General features: G+C 33.2%; 1 protein-coding gene across 1 annotated transcript in view; it reads left to right on the top strand.

Moving 5' to 3' along the window:
- The window catches only part of LOC143050164 (zinc finger protein 277-like), a 63,324-nt gene that overhangs the window by 2,139 nt on the left and 48,105 nt on the right, over positions 1 to 13,080 (top strand). Inside the window, exon 2 of the mRNA XM_076223801.1 lies at positions 10,490 to 10,679. Coding sequence (XP_076079916.1) covers positions 10,490 to 10,679 — 190 coding nt within the window. The remainder of the gene's footprint in view (positions 1 to 10,489; positions 10,680 to 13,080) is intronic.

A 13,080-nucleotide genomic window follows, 5' to 3' on the forward strand; every position in this document is an offset into this window, starting at 1 on the left:
ATATTAGATATAGAAATACAGAACCCGTTACAAATATTTAAAAGTTAAAATTCGTTAATTTTCATTTTTTCCCTTTCAATTAAATGATTAATTCTTATTTGTTATACACGAGTATGAATAAGCCAAATATAGTATTATGAATTAGGCCATTCATTTTCTGTTTTTTTCTCATTGTTGAAGGCCGTACGGTTGCCTGCAAAATTGCTAACATCCACTTCATTTCAACGTTCTTTGATTGTTGTCTCATCATATTCATTGGCAGTTAAACCAAATCCCCTTATTTTTATATTATAATTATAAGTATGAAATATTTGTCGCTGAACTAAATGACACGCAATTAATTAATCGTAAATTCAGTTTTAAAATAGCTTTAGTTAAAATTTAAAATTAAATATTTCGTCTATCAATTATGTGAAGCCGACTGAAAGTATCCGTCAATAATGCACCATATATATATAATGTTTAATAGTGACACGATTTCAGTCCTAAGATAAATGTTTATAAATATTTCTCCTACGGGATTCAGACCAATAAAAATCTTAAGTTTACGAAACGTATGTTTGTAAAAAAAAATGAATAAACCCTTTCCGCCTTCATAGCAGGAACTAAGCTAGCAATAATAAAGAACACTTTAAAACATCAAAAGGAGTATTTCCAATGGGCGAAAACTAATAAATATGAAATTTAGTTTATCAAATTAAAGTCAACTTGCAAGTATTTGTCGCTTATCAATCAAACACCATTTGGATAAAAGGAACTCAATTTAGATAGGAAAATGTGAACATTGACAGTGTGTGTTTTATCGATCATTTAAGGTGAATTTTGTTTAGTTCCATGCTGAAAATTAGTGTTTTTCTAAATTTTCATAACTCCAAATCTTAACATTCTTTTCAGTGTTAATAATCGAGTTTTCTTGTGCCATTATTCTGTTATGAGTGGACGGGCCGATTTCCTGTTTGAGGATAAAGACATAAACATTAATATTCGAACATACGTAATGTGAGAAACTTTATAAGTCATTTTTCAACACACAGTTTATCGAATATGTCGGAAATGCGTCAATAAAGTGTTTTTAATTATGTAAGTCTAATAAGTAACGATGCAAAAAAAAAGGGTGACCCAGTTTTATTCAATTATCTTGTGTTACCAGCTCTTATGTCAATCACTAAATTTCAGCACCAGTGTCATGTGCTTGCAAAGATCTGCAAATATAAAAACCAACGTTGCCGTTTGCCGCTGGTTAACGTGTTTTTTTTTTTCTGAGAAAGAAAATTCAATTTACTTTTGCCATAATTATAACGTCATAATGACGTCATGGATATTACGTCATTGCTTCAAAATACACTAAGATGACCGATGGTCAACAATGTTATAAAGGTTTAATTATTTACTGAAGTGAAGATTGCAAAATTTTGATTTATAGTATATACTATTGTTGAAACGACATATATGTCGCCTTGGCATCAAACCCCCAAACGACGTATATGTCGCTTTGGCATCAGCACTAGAACGACATATGTGTCGCTTTGGCATTAAGAGGGTTAACCCTTTCAATGCCAAGACCAAATTTCAAATTTGCCAAGACGTTAGAAACGTAATAATATGACGACGTCACCGATAATATCAGATTTTCAACGTTGACGTTCCTATCGCTTTTCGCCATGCATAGGGCGCCTACTATTTGTACATTGCATGCTGCGGCGGTTGTGGATAGTTGGCTATAAATTTAGGAGGAAGAGCAATAAACATTCAACATTACGAATAAAGAAATAAGTTGATTTTCGCCAACCCCTAAAAATAAAAGAAAACGGAAACTATCACAAAAAACAAGTAAATTAATAAAACAGCCCTCAAAACAACGCAAGTTAGAAAAATCGAGAGTTTCAAGTGTCCATAAATGAATTATGGGGATGAATTCTAACCCTTTGATTGTCCTTCATATTGACTTACCACATTCTTTTTATTTATCATCTCCTTTTATCTATCATTGACGCATGTACCACATCTCTTTATATTTATCATAGACGTGTAGTACAACATTTCCTTTTATTTATCATAGACGTATGTACCACATCTCCTTTCATTTATCATAGACGTAAGTACCACATCTCCTTTTATTTATCATAGACTTACAAATGTATGTACCACATCTCCTTTTATTTATCATAGACGTATGTACCACATCTCCTTTTATTTATCATAGACGTATGTACCACATCTTCTTTTATTTATCATAGACGTATGTACCACATCTCTTTTATTTATCATAGACGTATTATATGTACCACATCTCCTTTTATTTATCATAGACGTATGCACCACATCTCCTTTTATTCATATAAGACGTATTATATGTACCACATTTCCTTTCATTCATCCGTGACGTATTTGCCACATCTCTTTTTATTTTGATTTATGTGTCAATGCTAAGGGTTTTTTTCCCGTAATGTTCGCATGATTGCATTGCTAATAATAATTCTATACAAATCATTGTATACAAGAAAGGAAAAAGATATGCACATAGTAATGTATAAAGAATAAAGTTGCAATTCGAAGAAATGCAAAATTCTACTAGCATTGGATAATTATGAACTATTATCTTGTCTAATTTAATTTTAATTGCTTGTTTTGTACTTTTTCTTAATTGTGTCCTGAATTTTCATATGTGTTATATATAATAACATCATGCAACAGCAGGTAACCTGGTTCACTATAGTTTTGGGGGGAGGGGGTCATAGATGTATTAAAATTAACATAATGTTATGAATTCACCGTAAAATTGAAAAACGTTCCATGAACTATTTTGTGACGTTAGCGGGTCTTTTTTTTTTTTATTTTTTTTTTAGGAAAGCCAGAGTTCCCCATCCACGGGAGATCTTACTTTTGGACAACGTGTTATTTAAGTTAACTGCCTTTTTTTTCTTTTTTGTCAGTCTCTTGACAACTTATAATACTTGTATATTTTAGAAATCCTTATTTTAAAAAAAATAATTAAAATTTATTACATGTGAAAATCTTTATTATTTGTAAATGTCAAATTTGTTACTGTTCGTCGCACAGAACTAAATGTCGGTTGAAACATAAACTATGCACACCGCGGAGACATCTACCACATTGTAATCTTGATCGCTTCCTTCTTCCGTTACTTCGATATGAACATACAACACAATCTTTCACTTTGCCGTTGGCTAATCTTCGAAGTTCTTTCTTTCGATTTTCTAACTGACCCGGAAAATCTATCTCTCATGTGTTCCATTGACAAACTTTCAATTACCTCGTGAATGAACTGGGGGCGTGATAGTGGACGAGGGTTGTTTGAGTTTTTTTTATAAAGAATGTACGCATTTATCATGAATCTTTGAAAAAGATTAAACATAATTTTTTTCCACATTTTGACGGTTTTCCTTTCATCGTTGTAGAATGCTGTGAACATGTCATTTCGATCTACTCCTCCCATATTTTTGCTGTAACTTTCTATGGCGGTTGGTTTGCCACGAGGTGAAACTCGTGCATTGCAAAATGTAGACACTAGGCGAACTGGTTTCCGTTTGTTTTGTCTGTATGCACATACTAATGTTTCTTGTCTTCTCATAAATACATATTCATCCGGACGTAATTCTGGGTTTTTTATTCTTTGTGGCATTGGTCGGTTACTTCTTAAAGTTCCAGTCATAAATGACCTATTTAAAAGTAGTTCTGATGCTAGTGATAGACTAGAAAAGAAACTATCACAAAACACATGGTATCCTTTATCAAATAAACAACTAACGTTCAGTAGACTTTTAACAACCATACTACTTTGGAGTTCCCCATCAGGCACAGGATCGAAACGACGACCTCTATAAACAGTACTATGTACGAGATAACCGGATATAGATTCTACCAGCATCCAAAGTTTAATGCCAAATTTGTGACTTTTTGTTGGTATATATTGTGTCATTACAGAGCGCGCACGTGTCCCAACCAAAGACTCATCAATCGATAGGTTTCTTTCAGGTGTATACAGATATTTGGATCGCATGTTCAATGAATCAAGAATCGGCTTAAACTTGGCTGATGGGTCATATGTTGGATCATTTCTGCCAGAAACTTTACGATTATCAACAACATGTAAAAATTTTAGAATTAATTGAAACCTATTTCTTGGAAACATCTTTCTAAACCACTTGTATTCTTGTTTCCCTTTCTTCCAGTAGCACTGTAGAGTCGGTCTCTTATTCAGTCCCATATTATAAATAGCGGCAAGAAACCCTTTGAACTCATTAATTGTGAGCGGTCCAGTCTTAATCCATTGGTGAACACGTGAATGTCTACATCTGTTGATCCTTTGCATGTTGGTTTTGATAAATGATCGGGCATATCTGAATTATAAATGTCATCACATTAGAAAATATATACGCTAAAGGATGTAAAATAGTTTAACTGTAAATTTATTAAAAACGGAAATCAAAATTTACTATACACATGCTTATTATTTGAATTTTCGTTTTGTAATACCGCACTGTATTTATCGAGCTGTAAATACGTCAATATAGAATAAGAAATCAATCAAATTTTAATATTTTTTCTAGCTGCATCATATTTTCAAATGTCTGTTAATATTCCGGTCCGGTGCGGCCCGTTAATTTCATGTTTATGAAATAAGCAACATTTTCGTCAATATTTTTGAGGATCTATGAAGATTCTTTTTGGGTGTTTTTGTTCTACTTGGGGCGTGTACCGTGTGTATTTATAAACCTATAAATATTACATATTTCATGTTTTCAAAATAAAAAGGGGTTTCTCACTTATCTAATTAATGAAATGAAACATGAATACGTGTTTGCATTGAAGTAAATGATTTTCGTTAATTCAAAAAAAAAAAATGCTTGTAGGTCTTTATCTAGTACATTATTTTCGGCGGCAAAATAAGAATTCCGCATCTACGATCCCAAATTGCGTTCGCAAAACGAGAAAACGTAGTAACACACAATCAATATACAGTTTATATTCATGATACGCGCACCCAAAATTTTTAATAATGCCTTTGGTTGTAGATCTATTCACTTTGATAATTCTACTATAGGCTTTTCACTTCTTTTGTATAGTTATTCTAAACATCGGGAAATTGTGCAAGCTTATATTTCTTTTTTTTTTAAATGGGGATGGTTCGGGGGAGGTTAAAAATAATCATTAGATTAGATTTTTAAAAAAGGACATTCGCATGCAGACGAAACATTTGTTTGTTAAATTATACTGATACATTTTGTAGGAAAAGTAAAGCTATGGACCAACTTAATTATCATCATGTGAAAGTATGACAAAACAGATATATACTTTATCAATAATATTGTATCAGTTTTATGAAGACAGAAATGCCAAAATAGCGAGCTTTTTTACCTGTTTGTTTCTTGGACTATCTTCTTCATAAGATTGACTGTAAACATGAGCATAAAATATGCTATTGCAGGAGCTCCTCTGTCTGGCATATTCTTTACACCACTTTCACCAATAAATTCGGGGTCTTCAGCGATTTCTTCCGGCGGAAAAATGCGGAACCAAGGATTTGCAATATTCGCCATATTTGCCGTATTTCGCAACGCTCCCGTTGACGTCATATATTCTAAGACGACGTTCATATTCGTGCAATTTCCCGTAGTTTTCCTCACAATACTATTTTGGAAAAATGGCAATTTTGCAAATGCAAAGAAAAGCTTAATAGAAGAACTTGTAAATGCCGGTCAGATATTTTTAACTATCAATACACATTTCAATTGTTAAATAATAAATACCATTTGTTCTATAATCGCAACAGTTTATGTTTAGTCTTGAAATTGCATTTTGCATGGAACGAGTTTATTGCCCTATAGGGTTATAAAAAATATTGAACTTATGTACGCAAACATGTTTATTCAGAAATAATGCATGCATGCACGTTGTTAAAATTTATTACGAATCTATAACGTATTATCGACAATTAATATTTCAGTCAATGGTTGATGAATTCAAGCTTATTAATTTTCGAGTGTTTTGCCGGAGTTTACCGAATTGTGGCATTGATAAACAATCATACATAGCACACGCGGCTAGCATATGAAAAATAAAAGAATAACAGATTTGTTTTATATATTTTCAATGAGTTTCCTTGTGTTAAATAAAACGCCTTTCCTTTTAACATATTGTTGAATGACCAGATGTCTTTATTTAAAAAATCTTTTATTATTAAAAATAAATTATTTTAGAAAAAAACAAAAAAAGTTGGACCTGCATGCATAACCTTTCATATTACTCCATAGTCTTTCCAAGTCAAAATTGTTGAAATAGTTCAATATCAACACATGTACCCTATTTGATACATGTATGACTATAGTATTCTAACGTTTGGTTTGCTCCAGCGCGGGTACCTGTTGTTGTTGTGAAAGTGACGTAATAAACGTCAACGTCAAACTATTGTTTACAGTATACATAATAAAACCGTTGAATTATTCAAATTTAACTGTCGTAGTTATCAAACAACTTATTTTCAACATTTTTAAAAGACATAAAGCCGTAATTGTTGCAAAAATATGATAAATATTTTTACCAATTCAGGGCCAAAATATTGGCCCTCTGGCATTTTTCAGATATTGCTTAGGCCAATTTATTGGCCCTATGGCACAGAACTCGTTAAAGGCTTAGACTGCATCGACAACTCTATAGAAGGGGTGAATATATACCTATCTGAACACCATCTTAGCCCAGTAACATCATCTGTACAAACTTACTACTGGATAAAAGCTTTAAAAAAACATATTCAATTGACTCAACAAAAATTTAAAACTGTCCACGAGAGGAGTACACACAGATTTCCTTGCACGATATGCCAAAAAGCATGTAAAATAGAATCCATAGCTTGTGACGACTGTGATAAGTGGACACATAGAAACTGCATTGGTATGTCAACATTAGAATACAGCAACCTAGGCAAAAGTGAAGACACATGGACTTGCCCATCTTGCTGCAAACGAAACAATTCTTCAACAAAAATATATTTTATACCAAATGGAGATGACAGATAGGAAAAAGTCCATACTACACCATGAAGGACATAAAAATTAGTACCAACGGAGTCCACAAATTGTTAAAAAACCTGAAACCGCATAAAGCTACTGGTCCCGACTCAATACCAGCCTTTATACTGAAAGCAGCAGCAGAACAACTTGCTCCGATACTCACAGACCTATACCAAACATCATTGAACACTGGTGAAGTCCCGCAAGATTGGAGAGATGCCAATGTAGTTCCACTTTTTAAAAAAGACGAAAGGCACCTAGCATCTAACTACAGACCAGTATCTCTAACTTCCATCACGTGTAAGGTCTTAGAACATATTGTACATAGCTACATCATGGACCACTTTGACAAAAATAAAATACTAACTGATGCACAACGCGGATTCCGCAAAAGACGATCATGCGAATCTCAACTAATCGTAACCATCAACGACATTGCATCAAAATTAAAAAGCAGCGGCCAAGTAGACATCATCCTGCTAGACTTTGCAAAAGCATTTGACAAGGTACCACATCACCGCCTCCTACACAAGCTGGAATACTATGGCGTCAACCCCAAAACCAATAAATGGATTCGCTCTTTCCTACATAACAGAAAGTAGAGCGTGATATTAGAGGGTGCTGTCTCCTCACAAGTACCAGTACTCTCTGGTGTACCCCAAGGCACAGTCCTTGTTCCATTACTGTTCCTGGCCTAAATAAACGACATGCCAGAAACAGCATCTACATCAGAGACCAAATTGTTCGCGGATGACAGCCTACTCTTTCGTACCATCACCAACCAAACTGACAGTGAACTACTTCAAAAGGACTCAACAGCATTGGAAGACTGGGAAAACAAATGGCAGATGAGTTTTAATGCCAAAAAATGTCTTGTCATCAGAATATCCCCCAAAAATAGACCAGTGATACAAACATCGTACCAGCTACACGGTCATACTCTAGACACAGAGGAAGCAAGTAAATATCTTGGAGTAACCATCAGCAACAACCTAACATGGGATAAACACATAGACAATACAGTAGGCAAAGGAAACAGAACGTTGGGATTTATACGTAGAAACCTCAAAGGCTGTACAAAACCTGTAAAGGCAGCTACGTATGTATCCATGGTAAGACCTGCAGTGGAATACGCAAGCACAATATGGGACCCAACCGCCCAAAATAAAATCAAGGCAATTGAACAGGTACAGAAAAGAGCTGCACAATTTGTGAATAACAACTACACAGACCGAACACCTGGCTGTGTCACAAATATGGTAAAAAATCTTAAAGGGGAAAGTCTCGAAGAACGGAGGAAAACTAATAGATTATGCATGCTATTTAAGATCCAGCATGATCTTATAGATATAGACCGTCACCAATTTTTGACCCCAAATGATAACCGGACCAGAGGTAAAAACCGCTTCTTCCAAGAAAGAACAAGTACAGACACTTACGGCCAATCTTTCTTCCCAAGGACAATCGGGGACTGGAACAACCTACCAACAACAGTTACAGTGACCAACACCGTTGAGGGATTCAGAGCTGCCCTGAAGGCATGCTCTGAAAGGAAGTAGGAAAACCCAGTTGTAAATAATTTTAATTGTATATTTTTGCGAACGTTTAAATGTATTTGTAAATAGCCAAGAGAAAGCTTTCTGTGTTGCCCGACACTGCGTAAAGTTTTCGCGCGGAACCATGAACATTCAGCATTGAATCCGGTTCCTTACCTGGAAGAAGAAGAAGAAGAGGCCATGGGTCCGGTTGGGCCTTGGTCGTTTCGGCTATGCTTCACTTTGGCCAAAGTGATAAAAGAATTTGTTGTACCTTCCATAACCCATTTACGATATTAAATTCAGATTCAGTCCAATGAGTTCTGAATGTATACTATAAAATTTAGTAAAAAGCTGAAAAATCAACAATGAAAATAATGTTCCTGTAAAATTTTAACACCACAATACAGTGGTGAATCCAGGAGTGTGGTTCCTGGAGTTGCAAGTTGAACAAATGTCCGGAATATATGACCGTTTTGGAAGCCTTGGTTGCAACCCCTTCTTTTTTTTTTATCATCAATGCTTCTGAGCAATACTTGAATACTCTATATCTTGTAGTTAGATCACTCAATTAAAATCGGTAAAAGGACAGAAAGCCACAGGACAAAAAGTCACAGAACATAATATAAAGTCCTAAATTTGATAGGACAAAACGTCGCAAATAATTTGTTGGCAATTGCTTGTCTTGTTCAAAGAAAAATAATCTCAAAACTGAATTGTGACTTTTTGTCCGTGACTTTTGTCTGTGAGTTTTGGTCCTGAGACTTTCTGTCCTACATTCTTAAAATCATCCCTACAGAACCCTGTAGATTAATTTTTTGATGTACAGTAATCATAGGTGGATCCAGGGGGGGGGGGGGGGGGGGGGCCGGGCCCCCCTTTCGTGGGAAAAATTTGGTTGATGATATAGGGAATCATTGAAGCATGACTGGAGCTGGCCCCCCCTTAGGAAAAGTTCTGGATCCGCGGCTGGTAATACATAATTTTAAGCCTTTACGAGCATGTTCTCTAAGCTAGGTCAATCAACTTAAAGCTTCATCTCAGCTTATATTTTATATTTTTAATTCAACATGCAGAAATCTTGGTAATTGGTACATACACTGAAATGATTCAAATTACTAGGGACTAAGTGCCAAAAACTGTTGCTTTTTTACAACACCTATGTATTAAAGTTTATAGTTGTTCAAGAAAACATCAGTATCATGAAAACAAATATTTTTTTCCCAGTATCTGGAGGTTAAATGTAATTTTGTTAGATAGATTAATCATGGCCGGATATGGAATGTCAGAATACTGCATAAAGTACAGGACTAACACATTTATAAAGGATAAACTACACTTAACCTAATTATGTTCATTATATCTATGATAACAATTAGAAGACACTGAATATTATATGTTCAAAGGGGAATAACAAACAAATGAAAAGTGAAAAAATCGAAATGGGATGAAACAAAAATGAATGTGTAAGAAAAACTAACACCGATGGAGAGTTGCCTCATTGGCACTCATACCATATCTTCATATTTATACAGAACTGAAGCTTTATCTACAATGTAAATTTCAAAAATGGCTTTTTATCATATTAAATGTATTATCACAACATAAATCATCTGAATATCTTTAAACTATAAGGTAGAGATTGATTTTGTTCTTAATACACCTTATCGCTATTTGTCCACCATTACTGGACATCACACAGGTTCCTGTAAAAAAATTATGTCATTATACAAAATATCTGACGCCACAATGGAAAAGTGATTGTTGTATGACGTCAATAGTTCAAGCCGCCAGATTCTTGAGTCAGCCATGAATAGCGATAAGGTGTACATGTATATAGTCATAGTGGCTCATATAGCATCCAGGTATTTTCATTTATGATCAATCACAATGTTTAAGTTGTTGTTTTTTGTCTACTTTCAGAAAAATTGGTTCTGGAATGCCTCAGTTTATCTCACATTGATGGTGACTCAACTGAATTAAATGACAGAGCTGTCTTCTCTTGTTTATTTTGCAACCAGACTTTTGATGAAAAAGATAATGTTCAGAGACACTTGGTGAAAGAACATAAACTAGTGATAGCAGATGTTAATCTCATCAGTCATTTCCAAAGGTATCAGGAAAATGCATTGATTTTTACAATTTAAACAGGAGTTTAATTATACTTTAAAGGAATATTTTAGACACAGGCAACAAAATAAATTTTTAAATATATATAAGAGAAATGGATATTATGTAGCATAGACAACAACCCAACAATAAAGCATAAATACCTAACTAAATATCGACAACTATACACCTGGAAAAAAGTATTGCAACACTTCCATTGAAAGCAATGTAAAATGACCAAATGCTTTTAATCCGTATATGTTTTAAAATTGAATTCATGGTATCAGCTTACTTTTCATACAATATTAATACTACATGGATAGGACATAATAGCTACACAGAACTAGTTTTTCGCATTTTTCACAAAAATGCAAATTTTGCAGGACTCATTTTTCCAAAACATTAGTTCTACAAATAATTCAGATTTTTTTATGCATAAAACTCATTCAGAACTGTTTGAAATGCCTAGTTTAACACACATTTTCTGTGTCAGATGTTTAATTTGTTGTAAAAAATTCCTTTATTAAATGTCGGTATAGAAGATAATACAAAGCTTGAATAACTTTTGAAGTACAGCTCTAATGATGTGTCTCTCTAGTCCTGATTTTGCCTGAATTGTAAGTTTCATTTAATTTTAAAACCATAAACTGATTAAAAGTATTTAGGAAAATCCCAAATTATACACTTTCTATAATCATGTCATTTTACAATGTTTTCAATGAAAGTGTTGCAATACTTTTTTCCAGGTGTATAGATGTTGCACATACAATATATTTCTAGGTTACAAAAATAGAATAAATTTGGTGTAAAAAACATTAGATAGACGCCACTTCAAGTCAATTCAATAAGTAAAGCAATAAAAGTTTAAAGATATCTTCTGTGTATAAAGGCATATAATACAGTGGCCAGGTCAGATAATGAATTTAAATTAATTGTTTTGTGTTTATGATGTCGTAAAATTCGATATTCAAAATTCATGGAAAATGCACTGATGTCATCAAACCTGGCTGGTGTGCGAATTTGAAAGATTTTCTAAAAGGAAAACAGATATGCTGTTTCTTAAATCAGCTAGGGGGAAGTGAACTCTAATTCTATCAATGATATATTCCAATATATGACATTGAATTGGTATTATGTCAGGACAACCTTCACAATAATGTTTCAAATCAACTGTGAAAAGATGAAATAATTTCAGTTGACATACTTTGAAGGTTGAAGATAAAGACAGGCGTGTTATTACTTATACACTGTTTTGTAGATAATTTAGGAAATATTTGTAGTCCAGTCAATCTAGCATTAATATGACCCTTACCGTAAAGTAATTGAAACAGAAGATTTTTAAGTTTTAATCTTTAGCATTATACCCCAAATATACACAGAAAAAAGTCAAATAAAATATAACTTGATGAAGCCTTAATATCAAGATTTTAAAATTCCTATGGAGATTTGCATTGAAATGGGAGATAACTCTGCAAAAAAGGCAAATATATCAATAAAATTTATACAAAATTACAACTTTATGGCTTATGTTCAGCAGAATGTATTGATTCTTGATATTTTATCCATCTTTAGAGTATAACAATCAACTCTAAAGGTGTAATCATATCTATTTTATTAAGCTTCAACCTAGATTTCATATTTCATTAGTTGACCATTTATTAAATTTTTCAGCATGTCAAGGTAAAGAATCTCAAATTTAATAAAAAAAATTAATCATATATTCTTCTTTATGTGGTTTAAAGTTTCTTTTGAAAAGGTAGATGCTGAACAAATATAATTTACAGGTATACCCAAACAAAATTTTCATTATTTTTTCAAAATGGTCACAAAGCCACAAATTGGCAATTTTTTTTAAAGGGAAACTTCGCAAAAAAATCAAAAATTGATATTATGTTCATTCTGTATAAAAATGCTCAAATTCATAGATATTAAAGTTTTATTCCGCTAGATAAGCGATCACCATCGATTTTAAATTTAAAGTATCAATTCTCTGCGATCCGCCATTTTGTCTTCTTTCCCGATTAATAAAAACGATATGTCTATAAACCACAAAGAAACAAAACTACAGTAACCGATGTAGTCGTAATTGCGTGTCGATATCTTGTCAATCGTACGGTTGTTTTATCCGACTAACTAACTTGATATGAAAAATATTCTTACTTTTTTTAAATTACCATGGTCTGTTGTTTTTAAACTGTTGATATTGGAATTAGGTGAAAAGTCAAAGTTGAAATCATAAATAAGTGTTCCGTGAAAATTGTTTTCGAAAATCTAATTTGTTCATAATTCTTTAAAGTAATAAACAAATATATTTTGATCTTCCCTCATCTGATCACCAGCATGGCTAAAGGTATTACTTCCAAAGGTATTGTGAGGGGTGTGAGGTGACACGTCTAGGTATTCAA

The sequence above is a fragment of the Mytilus galloprovincialis genome, chromosome 1, assembly GCF_965363235.1.
Source record: "Mytilus galloprovincialis chromosome 1, xbMytGall1.hap1.1, whole genome shotgun sequence".
Classification (NCBI taxonomy): domain Eukaryota; kingdom Metazoa; phylum Mollusca; class Bivalvia; order Mytilida; family Mytilidae; genus Mytilus; species Mytilus galloprovincialis.